At 39.1% G+C, this 26196-nt stretch overlaps 1 protein-coding gene across 2 annotated transcripts in view; it reads right to left on the bottom strand.

Moving 5' to 3' along the window:
• Positions 1 to 26196, bottom strand: part of PTCH1 (patched 1) — a gene marked incomplete at its 5' end in the record, with an annotated part of 82814 nt that overhangs the window by 8142 nt on the left and 48476 nt on the right. For both annotated transcript variants that reach the window (XM_084629080.1, XM_084629079.1), the window contains 8 exons: positions 854 to 996; positions 4771 to 4908; positions 6474 to 6754; positions 8333 to 8516; positions 11044 to 11186; positions 16665 to 16974; positions 17498 to 17897; positions 20370 to 20488. In XM_084629080.1, coding sequence (XP_084485206.1) covers positions 854 to 996; positions 4771 to 4908; positions 6474 to 6754; positions 8333 to 8516; positions 11044 to 11186; positions 16665 to 16974; positions 17498 to 17897; positions 20370 to 20488 — 1718 coding nt within the window. The remainder of the gene's footprint in view (positions 1 to 853; positions 997 to 4770; positions 4909 to 6473; positions 6755 to 8332; positions 8517 to 11043; positions 11187 to 16664; positions 16975 to 17497; positions 17898 to 20369; positions 20489 to 26196) is intronic.

Raw genomic sequence — 26196 nt, 5'->3', positions numbered from 1 at the left:
TACATCTATTTATCTAGCTCACTTCAGTCTGAACAGTCCAGTCATCTATCAGACCATGAATGTTTGGTCCAGCACTACCCCAGTCCTGCTTTTTTTTTTTGGGGGGCAATAGTCTGCCACAAAGAACCAGTGTTACTTCTAAGATTAGCCAGTTTGCAGAGCTCCACAGGTTGTTTGGAGTAGAATAGGATCCATTTCATTGCACTTCTCAAATTCCCTTCAACAGAAAAAATTGCTCTCCTCTCATACTTGACAAATTCACATTCTTAATTAAATCCACAAGAAACAGCCTCCCTTTAGCTGTAAACAGGTCTTCAGGCTTTGCTTTACAAATTTTAATACAAACTTCTGTGTTCACGCTTATGGTTTCCTACATCCCAAACAGGGCTTCAATTTTTTTGTCAGTTAAAACGTGCTGCAAACTTCATACAGGGATAACAGGGGAGAGGGAGGGAAAGAGAGTGTCAGTTTCAGGATGTTTATAGTTCTTCCTATTCCTTCCACACAAAATGCTGTACATATGAAAAGTCTGGGTTAAAGGTCAAATCCCGCTAACCATTGGACAATATTAGGTATTTGGAGCTAACTTATTTCAGAACTGAGCAAAGAGGCAAGAGAGGACCCCTTTTGTTTCATTTTAGGCCTGGAGTCTAATTTTTCCTGGAACTTAATCCAATGTCAGCAAAGGAAGTATTACTGCAACTAGCATGTAACAAGTTAATAAAGCAAAAGTAAAGCAGGACCATCATGTAAGCATGCACAGTAGTAAAACAGCAGATACACTGAAATGACCAAACATCGAATATCAACACGTTAAAAAAAATAAAATAAAAAAAGTCAAGAGATGCTTTACCTGACAATAAAATCAAACTCGGACCCTGCAAGCATTAACACTCCAAGCAGCGTAGATACGGCTCCATCCAATACTGGTGCAAACATGTGCTCCAATGCAAGGACAGCCCTGCGGTTCTTGTCTCCTATGGCGGTTAAAAATGCCTATAAAAAAATAAATTCCATGTCATCGTTTCTTTGTACACAGTCTTTCAAAACTCTCAGCCTGTCCCAAAGCATGCAGGTTTCCTCCCCTTGCCCCAGCTAATTACTCCAATTTACAGTTTATTAAAATATCTTTGTGGCTGCCTAGAGTTCAAGACAAGGTCTGATTCTGCAGTCATTGTATACAGCTGCTACTGAAGTCATGGGAGTGGAGTGAGGATTGATTGCAGGGTCAGGGCCACAGCAATAATTTTCTGAAACAACCCCCGCCCCACCTCATAAGGATTGGTTGCTCTGTTTGCTTGTTTCCACCCACAAAGGATTTGTTTAATTTTGAAAGAACTTCTCCTGTAAAAATTATAAGACTACTCTTGCAGTTCTTACCTGGGCAAAACTCCCATTGATATCATGGGAATTCTGTGGTAGCAGGGACCACATGACTTGAACTATTATTTGTTGTGGACTTGGACGTGATCCTGCAACCTTTACTCACATGCATAGTAACACTGACTTCAGCATCCTGTATCTTTCTGACACTTTTAAAGCAGAATTCTCCACTGATGTCAGTGGATCTCTCCATGTGGGCACAGGACCCCATGCTAGCAGATCTGTATGCACAATCAGCCCCTAACTGAATGAGATGAGCAGGATTTGACCCAAAGTATTCAGTGGATCTTCTCATATAAACAAGCACTACAGGACTATGCTCCTCTTATTCTTTTTAGTTATATTCCACCCTATGCAAATATATTTACAATTTTTACTACTTCAAAACCAAACAACTATACATCTGTTTCAGGGTTTTATCCTGCCACTCATCACTATAGTGATGTGAGCACCGATGTAATTTATAGAGAATCTATCCTCCTCCGCATGACTTCTGAGTAAGCAACTCACAGCATATAACATACTTCAGTACTCAAGATTTATAAGAATAACAGTGAACCATGGAAAACTAAGGTATCCAGGATTAGTACATTTTATATATACATGCTCAGCTATGGATAACAAATGGATTTCCATATACAGCACAGGATATGAGCTGATGTGTACTGGATAACTCACATGAGTCAGGGCTGTGGGATCAGACCCATAACATAGTAACAAAATATATGCACTGCACATGGATAGGTGTGTATTTAAAGGATACATAATACAATGAGTGCAGTGTTGATGCAGAATTTATTTGGAGGAATTTAAAAAAAAATGAGGTCACAGCTCACAATTGGCAGAGAAAAATTGAGCCACAAGTGGATTGTGAATTTGTCTTAAACAAGTACAATTAAATCCTGTATCAACACTATAAGCATTGCATATTTTGTTTATACAACACTGATGGGGTTATTTATATTCGGTTAGTTCTATGAATGCATTGGCCAGCAGTGCTGCTATAGTTTAACATCTATTAGGTGCTTTCATTGTAAAACACATTTTTGAAGGGTTTTATTTCCAATGTCAGTGTGGGGAAAAAAGAGGTTTTAAGTTTGCTGGGGACTGAAACTTTACCCACATGTGATTTTATTTAGATAAAAATGTGACATAAATTAGTTTGGTTTCTCTCTCCACTTAGAACTGACAGCCAAGCATTTTATATTTTTGTGTTCCATTTTTGTTTGTTTATTTATTTATTTAAAATTTGTCATTTGTTTCCCTATAACATGCACCATCACTGAAACACTCACTATCCTACCACAAGCCTTAGCAGGCTGCTTTATATCAACAAGCCTAAATATGCTTCCAGCTGCCTGTCACTTTCTCCTTATATTACCCCTCATCCATAAGGCCCTCTTAAATCTACTCACTCCACCCCCCGCCACTTAAAACTGAGGGTACCTCACAGTTCACTGCCATTGTGCACCTCAGCCTGCTGCACCCCTACCATGCTTCTGAGTTTCTAATCCTCAAAATTCCCCTCTAGTCCCTGCTGCCTTCTCACTCCCCCAGCAATCCTCTCAGCAGTTTGCATCTCCTCAACTCAAGGTTCTCTTCTGTAGTTGTGGACCACATCTAATCCCCACCTCCATTCTCTCCAGTCTACTTCTCTTCCCCCCTCATTCTTTGAGCCTACTGGATTCTGATGGTACTTTTGAAAAAACAAAAATATTAATGTATAGTTATAACCCTTCCTACAATAATTAAACTGGCCTGTCCAGGCTGATCCCTTTCTATTCTCTATAGTATTGTTTCACTCCATATGGATAGTGATTCTTAAATAATCTTCTCCTGAAAAATGTACGGGAATGACCCCATGCTGAGTGTATGAAGAGCCTTCTCTGTATGTAACATTGGGAGTTGTGAAAACCAACCACTGTTGAGAACGTGTTGAAGCGGGGGGAGATCATCAGACACTGGGAATTCATTTAAATCACATGTAATTTTGGATTAAGTAGCATGTAAACTTTTGAAATCCCGTATTTTCCAAATTCTAAGAAAAAAAATCTCATATGCTATTTTCAGCATTTCAATTTGCAAACAAGTTGTTTAATCAAAAGTTAGGGGTGTGTGTGTAGAAAATAAGGCTTACGATGGAAGTCTACATGCAACTCTAACAATAGAAATATCAACATTTCCATAACAAACCAAAATTTTCAAACTTCAACACCCAAAATTAGGCACTTTATTCCATATTTTGACACCTAAATAAATGGCCTGAATTTCCGTGATGCCAGCTCTCACTGGCTTAAACAGGAGGTGCAGTTGCTTAGCACTTCAGAACATCAGGCCACTAATTTATGTGCCTAAATTTAGGAACCCAATTTGAAAATGTTTCCAACTGTGTTTATACATTCTCTCTCTCGCTCTCTCTCTCTCTCTGTGTTTCTTCTGCACTACTCTTCAGTCAATCAATGGGAGTTCTGCTTACCTATGGACTGCAGGACTGGGACCATTACTAACAACTAATATGTTCTGAAAGAAAGGCACCTAATGGGAGATTTTCAAAGGCAAGCACCCAACTACCATTGAATATTTATGGGAATGGTGCCTAATTGCCATTTGTGCCTACGAAAATCTCCCCCAAAGTATTAAATTTGCCATAATAGGCAGCATCTAGACACAACAGGGAGTGCATAGTTATGTACTGTTATAAGGTCCTCTGCAGCACTTAGAGACAAAAGAAAGGACCAAGACAGTGGTAGTATCGGAATGCTTGTCTACATTACCAGCTGGATCGATGGGCAGCGATCGAACCAATGGGGGTTGATTTATTGCGTCCACTGGAGCGAGAGGTGCAGGCGGAGTCAACGGGGGAATGTCAGCTGTCAACTCACCACAGTGAAGACACCGCGGTGAGTAGATCTAAGTACGTCGACTTCAGCTACGTTATTCACATAGCTGAAGTTGCGTATCTTAGATCGATCCCCGCCCCTAGTGTAGACCAGACCTTAGAGTGTGAAGGTCTTAATAGACCTTAACAGTTCTGCTTAGTACACGTATTGATACGGATCATAGAAATACCTACTGCATATTAACTGGAGACCCGTAAAATCATATTTAAAAGCACTTAAAAGTGCATTGTTGAATCCAATCTTGTTTCATGCATCACTGACTTAACAGATGGTAACTATTCTTTCAAATCAATTATGGTCTATCAGGCAACAATCTAACTGGCACACTAACTCTTGTGCGGTGTTTGAGCTTGGTTGTCTTTTGAAAATCAGATCACACATTTGGATACCTAACTATGGATTTAGGAGCCTAACTTCAGGCTCCCTTTTTAAAAAATCTTGGAGAGATTTTCAAAATACTTTCAAAATGCTGCCTAATTTTACATACCAAAGCAACATGAACAGTGAATTCCACTCCTATGCCAACAGAAGCAATCAGGATGACCACAGGCACTGCACTCAGCTTTATTCCAATTAGACCCATCATGCCAAACAGCTCCACGGTCATCAGAGCCAGCACCACCACCTAAATGATTTCAAACAGCTGTTAGTAACTTCTTATGCTCTATATAAACAAAGGAAAGGACTTTCAAAACAATGTGGGACTAGCAAATGCAACCCTCACAGCACTCTTTCTCTCACCTTCCAAAGGCAAGCTATTTTTCCTTATTTCATTGAATTCAATTGCAATTACCTGAAATGAGTCAGTTTAAAATTATTCCCCCAGGATCCAGTGGGCACAGCAACCATCAATTTTCTATTGGTTACCTCTTGTCAATACTATCTAAAACATAATTTATTATTCCTCCCTATCCCCATCCATCAGAATATAACTTTTCTGCTTTTTAACCCATTTCCCCAACAATATTCTCAAAAATTAAAGGAAGAGCCCTAAAAGTAGAAAAGCATCTTTTAAACAGCTGGTTTGGGTTCTTTCTGCAGAATTCATGGAGTAAGTGAAGATGACTCAAGGGCAGGTTTAAAGTCCGGAAGAAAGTGAATGCCATAATCAGCTGATGAGTGTCAGGTTACAGAGTGTCTCTTAGCTTTGAAGAAACTTGGGGGGAATTGGCCTGGACAAAGCAAACAGTTAAATCTAAGGGAAAGCTTTTATTTTCTTTCATCTATCTTGTAAAAAAAATGGAGAGAGGTGGGGGGAAATCTGTGGAGTAGACGTAAAAGTTTCTGGAGCCAAAAATACACATTTTTAAAAGAGATGGCGGACTCTTTAAAATAAACCCCCTTTTCGAAGAAAAAATGTAAGTGCTACAATAAATGATTTTATAAGCTAATGAATCACGAATGATAACATAAATTGTTTGATTGAGTGCTATGAAAAATATTCTAGACTAAACATTTACCTTTTAACATACCTGTTGCACAAATGTACAGTACAAAAACTAGTGACTGCTCTGTGCTTTTCTACTTCTGGCATTTTATAAGCTATACAATAGTTTATGGAATTTAAACACAGGAACATCATCATTCAATTTAACATGAATGTTTATTGCAAGGAATTCATGAAGGAGTATTCTGTATCATTTATAATTTTACTGCTCTTTCTCCTTAAAGACATACACTCCTTTCTCAGTGTGTATTGCACAACTGTTCACCTAGCCATACACCCTTCTTATCCTTCTAAGATTCACATCCAGAAGTTAGTACAGCAATTTAGTGTTTATGGGCAAGATGTAGAAATAAGAAACCGCCATGAAAAATAATTTTGTTTGATTTAAAAACAAACAAACTTGGGGGTGTGAGGAACGTAGAATTTTTTAATAGCTACTTAAAAATTCCAATTTTCCTCCGTGCTTCATTTCTCATGTTCATGAGTATCTGAGCAGGGACAAACGTTTAGTTATGTTTATAAAAAAAACTTTAAAGCTACTAGAGTGTGGTCAAAAGATTAAGGTTATTAAGGGTTATACCTTTACCATGAACCCTACCCCCTCAAGTTGAATAAATATATCATGAATGATGCAATATACATACTCCACCAGAGGCCCAGACATAAACAAAACCTTTCTGACTGCAGCAAGAGCTAGGCTGAAAGGAATTTGCCTTTAACAAAGACCCTTATAATAAACTTACAATGATCCCAGCCGTCCAGGGGTTCAGGAGAAAGAGGGCACACACCAGAAATGTGCAAGCCAGAACCACGCTAATAGACAAGAGAAGCCAGTGACGAAGCCCAATGTACTGTTCCCAAAAAAGAAATGGGTATCCATTTGGGTAGCTGGGGACCCCAAGACTGGTGTAGTTGTTACAGATAGCTCTCACTTTTTCAATAGCTTCCACAAAGTCAGCAGTTTCACGCAATCCATTGAGGTAGAAAGGAAACTGAGCATATTCAATGGGCTCAGCTGCTGGAACTAGGAGAAAGATGATAATTTTTAAATACGGATTGTAAAGGAAGAAAAAACAATATGCAGAGAAATAAATATGATTAAAGCACTTTGTTTTCTATGGAAAAGTGTTAAATATGAGTCACAAATTAATTACTTTGTTGAAACTCCAGAACTTCTGTGGCAACTTTAAAACAGGTGACTATATTTCACACCTTGCAGTGTAATTCAATGATTACACTGTACATCATACTCAAGACCAGCTTGATGATATTATTTAATGTAAATGGGTATCTAATATTATATTAGAATTACTGTGGCACATATCACTTTATTGTCTGTCCACAGTACACTGTATGTAATATAAAATAAATAAAAGAGCAACCTTCTCAAATACTTCTCCCTATATTTTGTTTGAAAGAAGATGAGTTTCAAATAAAACTGTGTTACTCCAGTTTTATGCTGGTGTAACTCCTGTGAAGTCAACATATATTTATCTAAAATCAGTGGAATTAAACTGCTTCTAAACTAGATTTATGCAGTGGTGAATCAGGCCCTTTTATTTTGTAATACTTCAGCTGTTTATTTTAAAAGCCACTATCCATTAAAAAAAAAAAAAAGTAAAAAACCCCTAACAGTAGGGGCTTATTGAGGAAATACATAACATTTTATCCTTTAATGATCTGACAAACTTAAATTTTCCATGCTTCTTTTTGAATGTAATGCTAAGTCTACTGTAATACCAAAAGAAAAAAAGAGCCTTCCACAACAAGCATTTAGTTACTGCCGCTGTGTGTTCCAGACCCTGCAGGGTCATTCAGTTGACTTGCTAAACATGATTTGCCCTATTATAATCTCAACTATAAATTTTCATTAAGACAAGACTTGGCTGACTGCCACAAAGCTCTAGGGTTTGGATACAGTGAAGCACAACTTGCTTGTTATCCAATCACATTTCCAAGAGAATCAATCCTCTCCTTCCCCTTCCACCCCTCAGTTACCAACTAGCAATCCACCCAATAAATCCAGTGTAAAAGCTAAGAAAATCAATTTGGGATTACCATTCATAATGTAAAAAGGTGAATGGGGGCAGGTGGAAAGGAAGGATGACACTCTCTTACACTGACTTCTCCCCTACCCAAACAGCTCTAGCGCAATACAGGTATGGGTGGTTTAGATGAATGACCTAACTTGCAAAAAATTTCTTCCACACTAGGGTGACAAATTTAGGATAAACATGATATCATTTTCAATGATGAAACTCTGGAATGGCAAAGGCAGAATGTTATGCACTCTGAAGGTTTCCCTTGCATACAAAATTAACAAGCAGTGTTAAGAAGAAATGTCTAATGCAAGTTTTAGAGCTTAGATATAAACTATTATACAACTAATTATTCAACATGACAAAGTCCTGCAGTGGTACCACATTATACTATATTACACAACTGCATCTGTCTCCCGAGATTTTAAAGTAACACAATATATTGTTCCGTTTATGCTTCTGAGACCTGTACAGTGTCAAGTAACTAGAGAGTTACTGGGCCTTTAAGGAAGGGGTGAGGCACTTATATAAACTATAAGACATTAAGATTAAATGTTACTTACTTCTCAGCCTTGTTTCTGGCATATAGTCTGCTTTGTCATGGACCCATTCTGGACGGTGAGGCCGGATGTTGGCTTGAGAGGCAGCGTAGGCCACGGGGTCATTGCTAACCCAGGCTGTCAGGTAGATGTAGAAAGCATTTGGGTTAATGATTCCATCTGCATCCACCAGACGCTGTTTAGTCAACTGCAAAATGGAAAGATTAGAAGCCTTTCAGAAAGGAGTTTTGCTTTCAGAGCTTTTGCTGCAAAGCTTTAAACAAAAAAACTGGAATATGCAACACACATACAGAATCATTTTTTGTGTGTGTGACTTCACATTAAGTGACTAAACAGACTATTGTTTGAGAGTGAGCAAATATCTAAATATCTGTATTGAACTTTAGAAAAGTGTTTTGTTTTATTTTGTGAAAAGCATAAAATATTTATTATAAACATTAAACCAGCAGATGGTTCCAGAATAGACTGAACCAATTAAATCTGAATTCTAAGAGACTGTCTACAGCCAAGGGGGAAAAATGACCAAGTTGGAGAAACATATTTAAAGGAGGGGGAAAAAAAAATCTGGCAAGAGTCCCTATAAACGTCTGTGTGCAGTTAACCTCTGTTGTTAACACTGAAGGAAATGCCACCCAGTAAATGGAGGAGAGCTATAAAAATAAAACAACATCTGTATAAATTTTGCTAACACTTGCCTCCTATGACCTATGTATTCAGAAAATGCCAAGCGCCAAGAAAGTAGACGAGTGCACTGTGTAGCTTGGGTCATTGTTGGCAAATGTTTTTGTGGGGTAAACAGCAGTGGTGTACTTCCAGGGTTTTGTAGCCAAACGCTATCCAGCCAGAGGATGTCTTGGATGAAAAACATTATGATTTTTTTGTTTTGTTTAGTTTATTTTAAATTCTGGACTGACTCCAATTTCAGGTCTTTTTAATGAAATGAAAAACAACAGTGACAGCAGTTTAAAAAAAAAAAAAGCTGGATTCCAAAGATCTGGATTCAATTAATCCACAGGATATGCAACAACGATATGTCTTCAAGCTGTCTTTGGAATTGCACAGTACAGCTCACAGCCCCTGTGGGTGCACGACACTTTTCTCCCTCCCAGGCACAGGAAATTATATCAGAAGCTATGGTCCAATCACATTTGTTCCGTGATGTACCTGGTACATACTACCGAACAAAACTACTTGGGCATCTCACTTAAGTTTCCTCTTCAACTCCCTTCTTTTGCTTAATTCCTAACTCAAACTCCTGTTCAACTTGACAGCATGCTGCTGTAAAGCACTGTGTTTTATACACCATAGTAACTTTGAACAATGTACTCCGTAAATCTGTCACCTTTAATGCCAACAAAAAAAGGAAGACAATAAACAGAGCTGCCGGGAAGATCATTAGAGTGACTATTTTCTGCCTGAAAACACAGAAAGTCAGCTATAGTTCTGAGAGAAGAGAACCTAGGCTACTACTGTATTTTTTTCTGAACTGCCCTTTAAAAGTATAATTTTAATATAAACAATCAAAAACACCAGGCTTTGTCTTCGAAATGGGATCATAATAAAAAATCTTCAAATACAACTGTATGCTATTATGTACTATATAAAAAGGAGCTCTCTGTTCAGGTTGCTTAATGAGCTGTAATTCCCAGCTCACATAGACATACTCATGCTATCTCTGCTCAAGCTAGTGCACTAAAAATAGTAGTGTATCCGAGGTAGTACAGACAGCAGCTTGGGCTAGCCGCCCAAGTATGTACCCAGGGAGTCAGAGTGGTACATACTTGGGTGACTAGCCCAGGCTCCTGTCCATGCTACCTTCTATTTTTAGCATGCTGGCTTGAGTACAGCTAGCGTGGGTATGTCTATGAGAGCAGGGAATCACACTTCCCAGCTCAAATGTCGATGTGCCCTTAACTCATGATAGTGCAGGAGTAGTATAGTTGGGGTTGCCAATTTTGGTTGGATGTATTCTTGGAGGTTTTATCACATGACATAATCTTTAATTAAAGATTACTCTTTAATTCCTGGAGACTCAAGGACAATCCTGGAGGGCTGGCAGCCCTCACTATAGTATATGATGGCTCCAATACCCTTTCACCCACCCCTCCTAAAAAATATCTCTTAAAAATGTGCCTTTCCATTCAAATTGTTGGGAGCAAATTGAGTAGTTGGGTATCTATATTTTAAGATTTCTATTCACCAGTGAAAAAACAAAATAGACAGAGGATGACCTTATATTACTGGTTCTTCACATACTTGAGTGGAGTTGCACCTGATTTACACCAAAGTCAATGGCGTTCAAACTGATGTAAAATTGGAGAAGAATCAGGCCATGTAAAGCTCAAGCCTGCCTTCATATACAAGGATGCAACTCCTATTGTGTTCAATGGGAACTGAGCTCATGCATTTAAGAGCAGAACTGGACTCAAAAAATATTAAGTATGCACCACCTAGTATTTCATAAAGATAGACATTTGTGATGATTGCTTTTGAATATTACAGAATGCAGCCTCAATCCTGCAGCATTACTCCCATGAGTAATCCAACTGAAGCAAGCAATGCTAATCATGTGTGTGAGAACTGCAGGATCGGCTTTTTAAACTCAACAGATACCAGAAAAAACAACTAAGTAATCCCCATTTCTTCTACACCTCCCACTAGTTTGTGCATTTCCACATAAACAGGTATGGTCACAGTGACATATGGGACAGTACCTGGCTGATGTCGATGGGTTTATCGCGGTTGCCTGTTTGCACCAGAAGTTTGTAGGCCAGGACAGCATCATCAGATCCATTTTTGTAACTGTTGTATGTGATTTTCCCAGTTTCCCAGTCGCTGTCAAATGCATCTTGAAGACCTACAGTGAGTTGGAAAAGGGGTGGAAAGATTAAACATGCAGAGTAAGAAACCACTCTTTAAACAAATTACAGTTGGGAGAAACAAAAGTAATTACTCTTTTTACATATATACCTATTTTGGGTCAGCCTGTAGCCTCCCTAATGAAGCTGCAGGAGACGTAAACCCACCCCCAGCCTCATGCTCACTGCGTGGCTGTGTTAGGACTCTCCCCATATTGTGGCTGGAGTGCAGATGCACAGAGTACAAGCTAGACAGAGTCTGCTACGATCCCTCCGTGAAGGGGGTGGCAAGAAGGAGGAGCCTTGGCTTTTGGAGCTGGCCAGCAGAGCTGAGCTCATGAGAGTGGGTAAGTAACCTGCACTCAGAAAAGAGCTGTAGTAACCCACTACCCCCAGGAGTGAGTGGGGAGCTGGGAAGGCATTATGACTTCCAGTCACAATTCCTTCTCCTGGTGGCATAGCTAAACATTGTCCCATTCACAGGGCTAGGAGTTAGGTCCGAGAACTCAGTTTGTAAACCAAAAGAAGAGGATTCACAGAGGTCTTTATTAATAAACTACAGTTGTGCAATGCTAATATTTTTTAAAAATGTGTATCTCCACGCTTTGCAACCCCCTGCCCCCACACATTACTGAAATCTCACCCTACGCTGAATGGGGCCAAAACAGAAACTCCATTGACTACCATGGAGTTAAATCAGGGAGGAATTTAATCCGTTATCTAAAAAGAAACATTCCCCATACTGCTCCTGCCCTCCTTTCCCCCCCCCTTCATGAGATGCTGGCCAAGCACATTAGCTCTTTCATTAACTGTCTTGTGCTACTGCAGAGCGCTAAAGCAATAGGTTCTATGATAGAACCAGAAATTCCACTGCAAGGGGGAAAATAAAACCACACTCAAACTTTCAACTTCAAACAACAACTCAGCTGCTTCTTGAGCACAGCATGAGTGAACATGGTTTTGTCAATTTGTTCCATCTGTTCAACTTGTGTAGCTAATACAAGTCGTGGGATCTGCTGCCAGCATGTGTAAAGATCACAGCCAACACCTATTCACTCTCAACTGTTATTTTCCTCTTTGCCACCCTTTCAGGGTAGGGTGGGGGAATAGCTCACAGCACAAATTTGGATCAGATTTAGAACAGGAAGCCACAGGCCAGTGCAAGGAGGCTCTTTGAGAACAGATGACAAACCGCATGTCCTGGGAAGGGAAGGAAAAGCACCGACCCACCTCACAGCTGCCTTGAGAGGCTGTAATCAAAACCATCATTACAGAACTGATAGGTTAGCTACAGCTGTAAAGAGATAAGAGTGTTGGAAGAGAAAACATGACCTAAATGACACACAGCCTTAGGGCCTGAGTGCTCATTCACCTTTACAAATGCTTACCCCTCCCTGGAAAGTTGCCTCCCTTGCAGACCTCCATAATCATACTCCCCCCTTCCCTCACTAAAGCCAACAGGTTCAGAACAAAATAATAAAGCAAACCTTCTAAACCCAGCTCAGACAGTACTCCAGCCCCTTGCCCAGAATATTTAACACCAGAGACTCTAACATCATCTAAGTGACTCCAAAGCATGCAATATGAAAGCTCTGCTTGTTGGGCACTCGGAGTGGGCAAGACATAACTTAGGAAGTGGAAAAATACAAATCTCTCCTTCCTGAACACAGGTTTTTCCATTAAAACCTTCTGTGAAATAGTTATAAGCACCAGTTGTGTTATCAGAATAATAATGTAAAAGAGCACATTGGGAGTTAAAGGAGAGCTATTCAAGAAGAACATGGGAGAGGAGGAGAGACCACCAAAGAAAAGACGACTCGTAAGTTACGATAAACATGACTTTCCTTGGTAAAGTGAGCATAAGATGCTATACTAAACAGACAATATTTGGGGCCAGAGTTTTCAGACTAATATACACTTCATACAAAGGGGACAACTAGATACACAAATAATCAGAATTAGCCAAATGCATTCAAAATTACTTAACTTGTGCTTGCAAATTCAGTATACAACTGTGCATAAATTTTACATAACTAACTTGCGTGAAAATCTAGTCTTTTTTGCCTCCTTTTATACTTAGGAAAAAAAAAAGGATCTTTGCCACAAACTCCAAATCCATTTTGAATATTTTATGACTTAGATGGCTTATTCCCTTTATGCTGTTACTGGAATAGGCATGAGTACCAGCACCAGTTTCTTATTATTGAACTGGTACATTGCTGAGATCTAGAGATGTCAGAAAGAGTATCTAAGAAATTCCCTTTAGGTGTGTATAACTTCTTAATGATTTCAAAATCGCTTCAACTTACAGACCACCAAAAATACCACGACACTTTTAAATAAATAAAAGTTTTGAATTCAAAGGAAAATGTCTTCAGTATGGGCAGGTCACACCAACATTTAAGCTACACATTACAAGTACAACCAAAAAACAAGTATGTTTTAAAAATAATTGTGATCAGCAAAATCTTTTGGAATGGAAAGATAAAGCAACATAGTGGTGCCTTTCTTTGGCAAAGCTATACAAATGAAGGAATTTTTTAAAATGGCATATGCAGGAACATAAAATTTGTCACATGAAGCAGTGACCTATGCTTGATGTTTCACACGAGGAAGGTGAACCCCCTCCCTCCAAAGTGCATCTGGCCAATTTTGCCATACTGTACATGAGATGTTGGGGATGAGGGAATGAATTCCTTCCTGACCCATGCAAATAGCAGGCACTGTGAAGCACAGGGTATGATTACCCTTTGGAAAACAAGTGTAATTATAAGTCAATCAGGGAATATAAATTACCTCATTTACATCCAGTTACTTATATACACAAAGTTCACATTTCCAGTTCTAAATGAAATTATTAAAACGTTAATTCTTTCCTTGATATTTTCAGGTAAAAGAGAAAATGCTTGCATTATTGAAAATCAAGGAGCAAGACAACATTTTAGAAGATTTTGTGGAAGACGGAAGCCATATAACTCCACTGAAAATAAATCAGTGGGAGTCTTGTATGGCTAGCGCCAAGAATAATACTTTGATAAAAAATGCTGCTGTTCACATACTATTGTTACCTACCACATCCACCATGCAAAAATTTAAGTGCCTGAGGGCCATATTCAGCCTGCAATCTGTGCATTGACTTCCTAGTCAAGTCTATGGGAATTATCGCTGTAGTTCAAGCACCTGAAATGACCTTAGTTTGCCATTAGAAAGATCATCCTATCATGTTCTCTAACATCCAATCACTTCATTCTCATACAGTTCCACCAGCTCTCCATTCATTCCAGGATCCAGTTTAAAACTGTCCCTCCTCCTTGTTTTTAAAAAGCTGAACAGACCTGTTCCAGCCAGCTTCACTGGCCTTTGCTCTCTTTTTACTTCCTTTCCATTCCACTCACTTAGTCTTGGATTTAGCTAGCACAATATAAGAATTAGGTATTATTATTATTACTATCTGCTCCTTCACATAATTGCATTACTACAAGTGTGAGAACTTTCTCTAGTATAGGTCTTTGATCCCTCTCCTTCATCAACACTCCATAATCTTAAAACATCTCCTCTCCTTTGCCTACACTCCTTAATGTTTTTCTCCTTCTATTTTAATCTACACAATATAGTTGTTTTATATTAGTTGTACAGTTCTTCCTTCTAAATGTCAAATGATAGTCACATTTATGACCCAAAAAGAACAAAAGTTCATCAGGGTTGAGGTTTTTGCCAAATCACAGGTTTGGGGAACCTGCTTATTCTACCCTAGTGTTTTTTTGTTTTGTTTTTTGGTTAAATGTGTCATGCAAGTTACATTTATTATCTCAAAAGTGTGTGAGTTACACATACATCCACCGCCTATATAGAGCTTCCATATGATTTCAAGGGCGCAAGGGAAGGATGGATAATGTGGTATGCAGGGCTTGCTCAGTTTTGGGGTGAGCTGTAGAGGTAGTGGCTTTGCAGAAAGGAGGTGTGGCTTGGGCCAAATCCCTTGCTCAGTATTATCCTCCCAGCAGCAGAGTGAAAAAATGGAGCAAAACGAAACCACTCCTGAACATGGAACCAGAGCAGTTATTGGTGCTGGTGTGCAGTCTTCGATAAACTCTGAGTCCCTGTGGGATGCAGCTGTGATTACCGTAAGATTCATTTGTCATATAGATGTCAGATTCACAATAAGCATATAGTGGAATCTTTAAGCACTGGGATATGGAGTGTGTGGTGTTCTGGTGTAAATAAATGTGGAGAGACAGATTTGTCTCTGAAAGAATCAGGTACCTGTAATGGGTATGATGACTGATTACCTTACTGTGTCACTGAAAAACAAGCTGGGTTAGGTAATATCTTTTATTGGACCAACTCCTCTTGGTGAAAGAGACAAACTTTCGAATTACACACAGCTGTTCTTCAGACCTAGCGTTTACCACACAACACTGCCAGCAGCAATCTTGCCCTCATTCCAAACTTACCACTAGCACTGCACGCTGAGCATCAGCACAAACTTGAAGACACAGAAATAATTTCTACAATAAACACCCTCCCCTCAAGCTAACTACTCATGCCACATCTCTTTATTCTGTGTACAGGAAATTATCTGCATGTCTGTATCATTGCGAAACATGCAAAAAAGGGGACACCCCACAACTGCCTGTATTTCTTTCTGTTGTTTCCTACAAATTGCTTTATGTAAAAAAACCGTAGCAGAAACAAATCTCAGTTGAATACCAGCATATAATAAGTGTATTTGGAAAAGCAGGTTAAAAACTATTGCCGTTTCTTCTCCTGCAACTAAATGCGCTTCTGAGCAAAGTATTCCAAGCAAAACTTTCAATAAATGAATGTCACAGAAGACTGATGAAGGAATCCCAAACTTAAAAAACAAAACAAAACTAAAGCTCCTCTCAGCCTCCCTATATATTAAATACAACAGGGAGCTTGATCATTTTTGTACTGCAGGCCACCCAACATATTCATCATGCTGCCCAACATATCCACAGAAGTAAAAAAAAAAAAACCCCAACAAAAATATTGGCACTTTTACGCACGTGTTTCCTAGGAATTACTGGCTACCTTAGGAGCCTGTAAACAGTTATGGAAAAATTTAGACTGTCTCCATAGGTTAGCACAATTTAGTTTTTCAATTGACTAATACTTCCTAAAAGTTTTTCCAACATAAAGATGGGAGAGGGAGAGATGCATTTCTAGGCAGAATTTGATGACCCAAAACTAAGAAATGTTCAATTTTCTGAAATGTTACTGTTTGTTTTCAGTACTAAAGAATAAACGGTTTCAGAATGAATTACTATAATAATACTACGCGCTTGGCCCCTGATCCAACAAAGCACTTAAGTAACATGCTTAACTTTAAGCATGTGAATAGTCCCAACTGAAGCCAACAGGATGGCTCATGTACTTGAAATTAGGTCTGTGTTAAAGACACAGGCACAAAAAGATATCAAACCCCTCTATTAGCCATTCAGCAATTTTCTTACCTTGCAACCAGTCTCGAAAGTAGTGCAACCACATTTTGGGAAGCTGCTTATTTTCCTCCATCAAAACGTATGTCACATTGCTGAAACTTTTGTGAAGGTCATAAAGTAAGTGCTGGATGTTGGGGTAGTCTGCTTTCTGTGTCACTATATACATGTTGTAGAAGGAGAAGTACTTGAATTGTGCAGCAATAAAGTCATATTCTCGGGTTTCCCGTGGTACAATGTCTGTGAGATCCAGTCCATCTCTCACCCGGGTAGTACCATAAAGACTGACACCAAGTAAACCCAGGAAAAGGAAAATAACCACAACCTGCAATAGAAAATGGAAATGCAGTAAGTCCTACGTTTCTAAAGAAAACATGCTGCTTAGGGCACATTAGAGGAATTATTTTGAAATTTACTTTTTTAGTATCATGCTTTTAACCCCTACACATGATGCACCCCTTCTAATTCCTACTATAGTCAATGGGAGTTGGACCATGCTCTATACATTTTAAAGGGAACAAAAGTTAGAAATCTACTTTTAACTTATTTTCACTGTTTACAAACTTATATTACAGATGTCAGCGTCTCCCTTTACTCAAAATCTCTGTAATAAAAATACTGTCACTCGACACATTAGTAAACTGAAAGTCTTCAAGTCTGAAATTAGTGCTAAGATTTTAGAGTTCATTTAAGAATAAATATTCTAAAAGGAATCTCTGCCTGTTGGCAGTGTAATTTACCAAGCTCTAATGAGGTAACTCATATTGCTCCAAAGTACAAAAGTCCTTTCCTCTTGGCAAGGGAGGAATATGTATTTTTGTGACATGGATGTGCATTTTGCAGGTTACCTTGGCTTTTGGTTTTAGCAGGAATGGAGCGTAATGCTTTTCGGCAAAAGATGAGAGTGTCCATTTAGTACAGGGTGGCTCAAGACAATGCATGTTCGAGTCTGAAAACTGAGAAAGCAAATCCCTTGTTGAGCTTGTGCTTTCTGGGCTCTGGCAGCTGAGGTTATCCTGTGTCACTGTGACCGGCTGCACAGATACTTCTGAGCGAGGCTCTGCTGTGGTGTAGTACACCTGGGTATGAGGGTCATATTCTGTGCGCAGCTGCACTGTAGACTGCATTGTAATCTGAGTTTCATGTGCAAAACTGTGACTGCTGTAGGGTGGTGGAGGGCTGTAGCGAGTGTTATCATTATCTGCATATGCTTGAGGCTCAATCTGAATCACTCTGCTAGTACATGGACTGAAAGAGAAGAGACAAACATCCATTTACACTCATATACATTTTCATTTTAATCAGACTAGACAGGGTAGTCTTTATCCATGTACAACTAATAGTTTTTTACACTTTAGTTATATATAATTTTTATGAAGGTTTTGTTTTGCACTTTTAAGGAAACATTTTGCTAAACATGGGTGAAAAGAAGGTGCCTACATAAATACATGTGTATCTCTTGTGCCTGCATAAAACAAAAACAAGATACCAACGTTTGTGTGAAGAAACTAGCATTTGTTCACACAAGCCAGTTAATTACACATGCAAATCAGGTAGCTAGGCATGTAGTTCCACAATTTGCATATACCGACATGGATTTGGGTTTGCATCTGCTGTAACCATAGTAAAGATTAAACTATTCAGAAGAGTAGAATGTAAATACACAATGAACTGAGTTCTCTTTTTAGAACTATTCAAGGTTATAATTTCAAATCAATCAGCTGTTAAACATTTGGGCCTTGTCATTGGGGACAGTTTGAAAATACTTGCCATATGCTGACTGCATGTTTTAAAAAAATGAAGTAAGCATAAGTGAAGATTAACTTCTAGGACGGAAGGGCAACATAAGACAGAATTACAGAAGTATTCTCTTCAAGCACTCAGTTTTAGAGTATCCTATACAACACTTGGCAGCTATCTAGTTTACAAGGACAAAGATGGACCTCACATAATCAAAAACAAACTTTTTTTTCTTTAAGTGTGGAGAGAAAATAAACATAGTATGAAGCATTGATAATAGAACAACAGTATCAGAAACTTTTAATTGAAGTTACATAAATGCTACAAAAAAGATTTTCAGAATGCTGCCTGCCAAAACAAAGCAAAATTGCATAGGCCCAGATTCTGATCTATGTTTTGTGCCACTCAGATGGGGTAGTAAATAGCAACTGTGGATGCTTGCAATCTCTGAAAATCAAACTCAAAAATGGAGGACCCAAAGTTAGTGAAAACTTCCCCAACATTACATACTGAATCTATGGCAAAGCCAGGAATAGAACCTAAGCTCTGGGTTCACAGTCCCTTGCTTAAACCACTCCCTGTACCTTGAAAACAAAGCTAGAGATGACATGGCATGTTCTCCCTTTTATAAAAAGGTTAAATTGTGTCTGGTCCTTAGGGTGTGCAAAGGGGAGAGGATGCAAGGTGCCTTCTCCTCGGTGCACAAACCAACTGCAACGGGTGGGGAACTGTAGTCAGTGCTTCAGATTAGCTCCCCCAGTGACCAGGGGCACTGAAAGCCATTGAACAAAACTGTATACCTTGAAAATGATGGAGGTCATGCATTCAGTTGCTATTATTACTTCAAGCCAGGGGTGCTGATGTACTGCAAGAACCCCCCAAGTTCCAGTGCCCCTGACAGTGACTCTAGCCTTGCCATGGGTTCTGCTTCATAAGCATTTGCCACAAAGCTGGCTCAGTGCATGCGGGGGGTAGGAAGGGGGACGGAGTTCATGCTGAACCATTTCCTGGATGGTGGAGCTGGTGCTGCAGCCCCATCACTGAGGCCTTGTTTACACTATGAGAGTTACAGCAGCATAACTATGGTGCTGCTGCTGTGCCTCTGTCATCTCATAGTGTTAACCCTCACTGCAGCAATAGAAGGGATTCACTCCACCTCCCTGAGTGACAGAAGCTAGGCTGATGCTAGGAAGAATGCTTCCGTTGACCCTGCCAAGCCTACCGCAGGGTTTTAGGTCAGCTCAGCTGTGGTGCTCAGGGATATGGATTTGGCACACCCATGAGCGCCATAGCTATGTCACCCTAAGTTTTATGTGTAGACCAGGCCTAATTCTGTCCAAATCTGTGCTGCTCTGGCATGGTCCTCTTAGCACCTCTCCCAGCCCTACAAAGAGCGGGACCCTTAAGTCATTTCCCAATTCTAAACTTTTGGAAGATTTTTTTTCTGTAATGTTGAAAGGTTTCCATGTATAACAGTAATAATTATATAGAGCTGACGATAACTTTAAGTACAAGTGATGGGGGCCCTCACATTTTGGCCTGTCCCCGAAACACCCGAAGTGGAATTAACTCTTCTTCCTCCCGCCCCCTTCTTTGGGACCCTGCAAAAATCATAAAAACAGTGAACTAAACACTTGTGGATATTCTCAAAGCATGGGTCCGCTACAAACTTCTGGAAAGTTATGCTCCAAAGAGTAAAATGAGTGTGTGTGGTACAGTTTATATGGTACAGAGAGAGCACTGTTTATTGTTTTACATCTACTCAGGCAGACAACCAAGATAGCAAACATGCTTCACCTGTTAGCAATAAAACCATGCTGACAACATGCTACTATGGGCTTGATCCTGCAGTCCTGAAGCATGCAGAACTCCTGCTCACTGCAATGGGAACTATTCACACAGAAGGGCTGCTGTCAGAGCCCTAAGTGTTCATCACAAGGAGATTGTTTGATACAAAGTAACCCTCCCAGACAGCCTCACCTTGTAAAGCAGCAGAATATATCCAATCTCCTGTCCTCCCGACGGTAAAGGTCCATGCTTAGAATAGCAGGAAAAATTAGCAGAACCATGGCAAAGTTGAATACCACAACAACAGCAGCCTAGAAACCAAGCGGAGGTAAAGAGATGTCATCACTAAGCTTCATGCTTTTAGGACACAGGCTTTAAAAAGCTTACAAACACCTTTCAATTCCAGCATGTCTATCCATTTGTCAAGTCAGCTCATGAGTACATTCAGACTTTAGCCTGGGGGACTGAAAGAGGTATTTTTACATTCCTATTTCATTGTGGTGAGTCAACTGTATTTAATTAAAGTTTGTAATATTAAATTTTATATTGTTCTTATGTATGTCCAAGACATGGTGATGGACATATTTTTAAAACTGAAAAAAATAAATACAATAAATTATATTTTTGTGAGAGAATTTGTATTATTGCAGTTTTAATAATGCAGAAAGAAAAAAAAAACACCCTTGGGTTAAAACTGTAGCTATCAATGTGAAGATTATGAAGTCATTTAGCTACCACTATAACATTACAGAATAGTGTTAAATCAATAATGGAAAAAGCTCTAATGAGCTTTAATGAAACTTTAAACTTTAATTAAAATGCTATATGTAGTAATGTACTACACATTTGATGTAATTAGCTAAATTCTAGCTATAAAAACCAGAGTAATATTTCAGGATTATTTATAGAACTCCCCCACTCAAGTTTAATAGAGTTTGATTAATGAGCCAACTTTATTAAAATAACTATTTAAAATGGAACAAGGATATTAAATATTAACTTTAAAGTGAAAATTAAATTCAAATCTCAACTGTTCCCCTATGCATGGTATATAAACACAGAGGGTGCAGCACATATTATTGTTATTTATTTGTTCTGTAGTACTGTTCAGGAGATCTGCCATGGACCAGAATCCAATTGTATTAGGTGCTGTCCAACACAGAACAAAAAGTTGGACCCTGCCCCACAGAGCTGACAATCTACAATCATGAAATGATAAGTGACACGAACAATGGGATTCCTTCACCCGATTAGAGGGTAAAGAGTAAATTAAAATACACATCCAAAATCATTCTCTAAAACACATATTAAATACCATGAATGACCACAAAAGATACCATGAATAATGGAAGGTCTGGGGGCGGGGATGGAAGAATAGCATTTCAAATTCAAATGAGCAAAATGTTCAAAATTATTTTGGGAAAAAAAAACAAAAATCAACAAAAAACTACGTTTAACTCTTTGGGTATGATCTAAGTTACCAATGACATATACAAAGCATGTTACTCTACCGTGGCTCAGTGTGTATGGCTCAATCTAAGGAAATGGCATAAAGAGATGACATGTTCTTGTCTGCCTTCCCCCCATGTAACTTCTGAGTTATATGCAATTCTGGCCCAAATTTTCAAAAACGGTCACTAACTGAATTTCTCGGGTTTTGAGTGCCCAAATTGCTACACCTTTGGCCTGATGATTTTCAGAAGGGTGAGGATTTACTACTCCAAAAGAAGTCAAAGGGTGTTTCAGGTGCTCAGCACGTCTGAAAATCACACTCCATGTGTTTCAAAACTGGTAACCCAGAATCTGTGGCATCCAAAATTAATATCCAGTTTTGAAAATGTAGCCCGTAGCATCTGGCCTTGGACACTGTAATTTTGACTTTTTCTGTGCCTCCTCTGCAAAACCAGAGTAATAAACCTCCCAATGGTGTTAGGAGGAGTAGTTAGTGCTTGCACAGTACTCTGAAGTTGTGAAACACAAATTATTATTACAACTTTCTGAGAATGACAGAACCACTAGTGTAAACATTTTCTGGTTATATTAATCCTAAAATTGTAAATATACTGTACTTTAAAGCAGTTTATGCTTCTGCTCCTTTTTATATTAAGATGCTTAAAGGAAGATTTTCATACCACTGATCTGACTGGAGATGTTACTATTGATAGAGTTTCTTTAGCATTAAAAAGGCTAGTTAGCATTTAACCAACACTTGAATCTTTCAGGGAAAAGATCCGAGGACCATTCCATGATTTATAAATACCCACACACAAAGGTATGTAAGGTCATAGCCAGGACTGCAAAATTAAGTGATTTCCTTTTGATCCTTTCTAGAATGGATTGAATCTGTCAGGAAAACAAGCTGCTGCTTTAGCAGGGGAGGTATTTACTGAGCCTACTTTGCAGAAGTTTTTTTTTAAATTATTATTATTCTGCTAAGTCAATCATAGTTGAAGTATCTATAAAGCATGAGTAATTAGTTCAGTTAAAGTAAGAGCCTCTGTCAACCTTCCTCCAAACTTTTTGAGATTTTGGTAGATCAGTCAAGCCTTGCTCCCAATTTCCCAATACAGTCCCTAATTTTTCCAGCACCAAAAAAACCTTCTATCTGGACCCCCAGCTTCATAGACACCACCCTCCCCAACACTTCCAGACACAGCCCTTACCTTACTGGATTCCATTGTGGGTACCAACAACCCTTGGGTCCCAGCTGCTTTTGGGCTCTATAGTTAAAATTGCACTGGGATTTGTACTTCATATTCTAGTGGGTAAATTTAGTTTCCACATTAAACATAACTACTCTTCCTAGGACTACTGAATTCTCCATAATGCAATTTTGGTCACAGACATACTGACTTTGCCAAAAAAAAAAAACAAAAAAAAAAAACATTTTTAAAACAATCCTTTTGTGAAATTTCCTTCAGTCTCATAGTTTTATGGACTCCTCTAGCTGAAGGATCTCAGTCCTTACAAACTCCAGACTTACTCACCCACTCACACAGACAGAATGACATCTTAGGTATAGGATAGTTTTTAATTTTTAAAATGAAATACATCAAGAGTTGTTCTCCTTATCAATCTTAACTCATCATCTCATCAAAGAGAAGCCAACGGAACTGATACAGCCTATCTCCCTGAATCCCCAGATCAGCTCCTAACATATATCCCTGCCTCTGGGGACCCAGGGAAGCAAAAACAGCAGGAGACTTGTGGGAAGGGAGCTTGAGTAGGATGAGAATCAGGGTTAGAAGGTGAGTTCTGCAGTGAGAGGAGGGGAGACCGAGGAAGAGCAGAGTTTCTATGTGCCGATGTATCAGGACCTCAAAGGCTCCTCTCAGTGCTACTGTTTGTTATGGAGGTTTGGTGTCTGGTTTGAGTGATGTTTGGGTATTGAGGCATGTGAACAACTTGGGCCTTCACTGACAATTTCCTTGATTTGTTGTGATTATATCAATAGGAACTGCACCTTAACTCTAAGTCTGTAGTGTGGGAATATAGCCCCAGTCTACAGGGAATCTGAAATCAGCAGCCACAAGACCCAGCAGAAGGAGCTGGGAGTGGGAAGAGCCTCATGCTTCCCTCTTGAAAAGTCAACAAAAGTTCTGGGATTAGTCCTAGAGAGAGAAGTAGGTGAGGCCTCATTGGGGGGTGTGGGATGAAGGGGCTCTCTAAAGGGTGAGCATCAAACACACTCCAAGAATTTAGCTGCTTTCGCTGAACCAAACTTAAACATTTTAGTAATCTGCTGCTTTAAAATCTGGTGGCTGCTGCTGCTGCATCTGTTAACTGAAATAAGAGAATGGAAGTCTGTGCTGGAGTCACTGAGGGAGAAGCTAGCAAGGCTGGTAGGTTGGGGCCCTGCCCAAGGTATGTGCTAGTCTTTGCCATTCCTGGCAGACCACCCAAGGAGAGTGGGTGTGCTGCACAGCCAGAGGTGATGAGCAGATGAGGAGGCCTCTCACAAAGACTTCCACCTTATTGCTGCCTATCTGCAACTCCCTTCTGATAGCATACATGACTTGGATTCTCTCCCTCCCCTCCCACCCCAACTTTACTTTTGCTCCTTAAATCCTCATGACAGGAGCAGAGAAAGTTTAAGGAGCTGGAAAAGAAGAGGGGGAAAGCCTTTTCAGTGTTACTCCACAGAGTAAGATAATGAATGTATTTAACAACTTACATTCTCTCTCTCAATAAAGCGTGGGTATCTCTTTCAGCTACATAGTATGTTGTGTATTATGAAAAAAATCCCACACATGGCAACCTACTTTAATATTTAGGAAAAATTTCATCATTCTTGCATTGAGGAAAATTTTTGTTGCAACAATTTATTGGGCTAAATTCTATGCTTGATTATTAGAACATCCAAGTAACCCCACTACATATACAAGACCAAATTCAGCCCTGGTGTAAGGGGGCTAAGTTCTATTGATTTTCATGGAGTTGTGCCCTCTTCTGCCAGGGCTGTATTTGTCCCATGAATTCAATAGGGTTGCATAGTTACGGCAGAATTTGATTCATTTGTTATATTCTTCCACCTCCTCCCCCACTTAGCAATAAAACAAAGAGCTGTTTTTGAAGATGTTCTTACAGCAGATTTGGTCAAAACAATTCACAGATTTCTTTGATCACCTACACTAATTTTAAGAATATTATACAGATCTTCAAATTTAGGACCCAATCTTGACAGCCCTGTAGGAGGTGAATCAATGTGAGTTGGGGGTTGCTCATAAAGCATTCAGCATCTCAAATTCTATGCCCCTGAGTTAAGCAATTTATGAAAGCAACAAAAAACAAACAAACAAAAATCACATAGTAAAAGCAGTAAAGCAAAACAAACCCCCTCAGATAATATGTTGTAGAAGCTCACTTTAAGATTGGTGATTTTCATTTCTTTATATTCTATAAAGGCTAATACATTATGTAAGATCTGTAAAAGTTATAGAATAAATTTGAATTTAAAAGGAAAACATTAGCCAACTCTTGAGACAACAGCCCCCTATTTTGTGGCCTTTGAATTTCTTAAAGTAACTGAACAATTCAGAAGTATGGATGAGCTACATTAACTTCCATAGCAGAAGTTCAGAAAGAAGAAAGTGTTGATATGCTAGGCTGAAAGTTGTGTTCCCATTTATAGGCGCTAGTCAGGAAACCATTTATTCTCCCTCAGCAGCTGGATTATTTTACAGATCCTGGGCCTCAAAAGCCATGGAAGCTTTGACAACTATCTTGCAATGTCTTGAGGAAGGTGAATGAAGAAAGAAATAAGGTCAAAAGCAACCCTCTTTTTAAGCCCATCTGCTAAAAGTTTGCTATCTAGATTAACAGAAATCAGCATCTATGAAAAGAAAACTGCTGTATTTCAATGCTTTCTAAGCTCCGCTAGGAAAATGTCAAAGTCAGCAAGGAGTTCTTATTTAAACAAACATGAATGAGAGGGAGAAGGAGGAAGAAAAATGCAAATAAAGAAATCCACATGTAAAAACAGACCACCCACTAGAATCTTACATGGCTGACTGATTCTGAATGCTGTGATTAAATGCATCACCTGATTTTGATTACACCTGGTGAAGTAATAAAGAACAAGTAATAGGTGCCCCCATTTCTAACAAGAAAAGGCTTCATTTTTATATTTTTCATTTGTGTCCACAAATTGTTCAGTTACCAGCAGATCCTCAGTGCAGGTCATAGGGTGCATACTTTGCACATTATTCCATCTGTCACATGTATAAAATCTGCTACTACATATGAGCAGAGAGAGGTTATAGCAACATACATGAAAAGACTGGGCAAGTTAAGTACTGTTTTAGATACTGGAAGGATTAAGTAGAAGTTCCTACAGAAAGATTCTAAGATAACTGCTACTTTATAAGAGACCTTAATTCTGATGTTTATCAGTCTAATTTGAACATGAAAACCACACTGGACACACTTGGATGTGCTAAAACCTCAACTGGAGCATCAGACATCTGTTTTTTAAAAGCATGGTACATCTGACAACATGTGCCTGCTACTGTGAACTACT

The sequence above is a fragment of the Lepidochelys olivacea genome (assembly GCF_965140295.1).
Source record: "Lepidochelys olivacea isolate rLepOli2 genome assembly, chromosome: 5".
Classification (NCBI taxonomy): Eukaryota; Metazoa; Chordata; order Testudines; family Cheloniidae; genus Lepidochelys; species Lepidochelys olivacea.
Note: the sequence above shows the minus strand (reverse complement) of the source record. Positions and strands in the feature narration are given on the sequence as shown.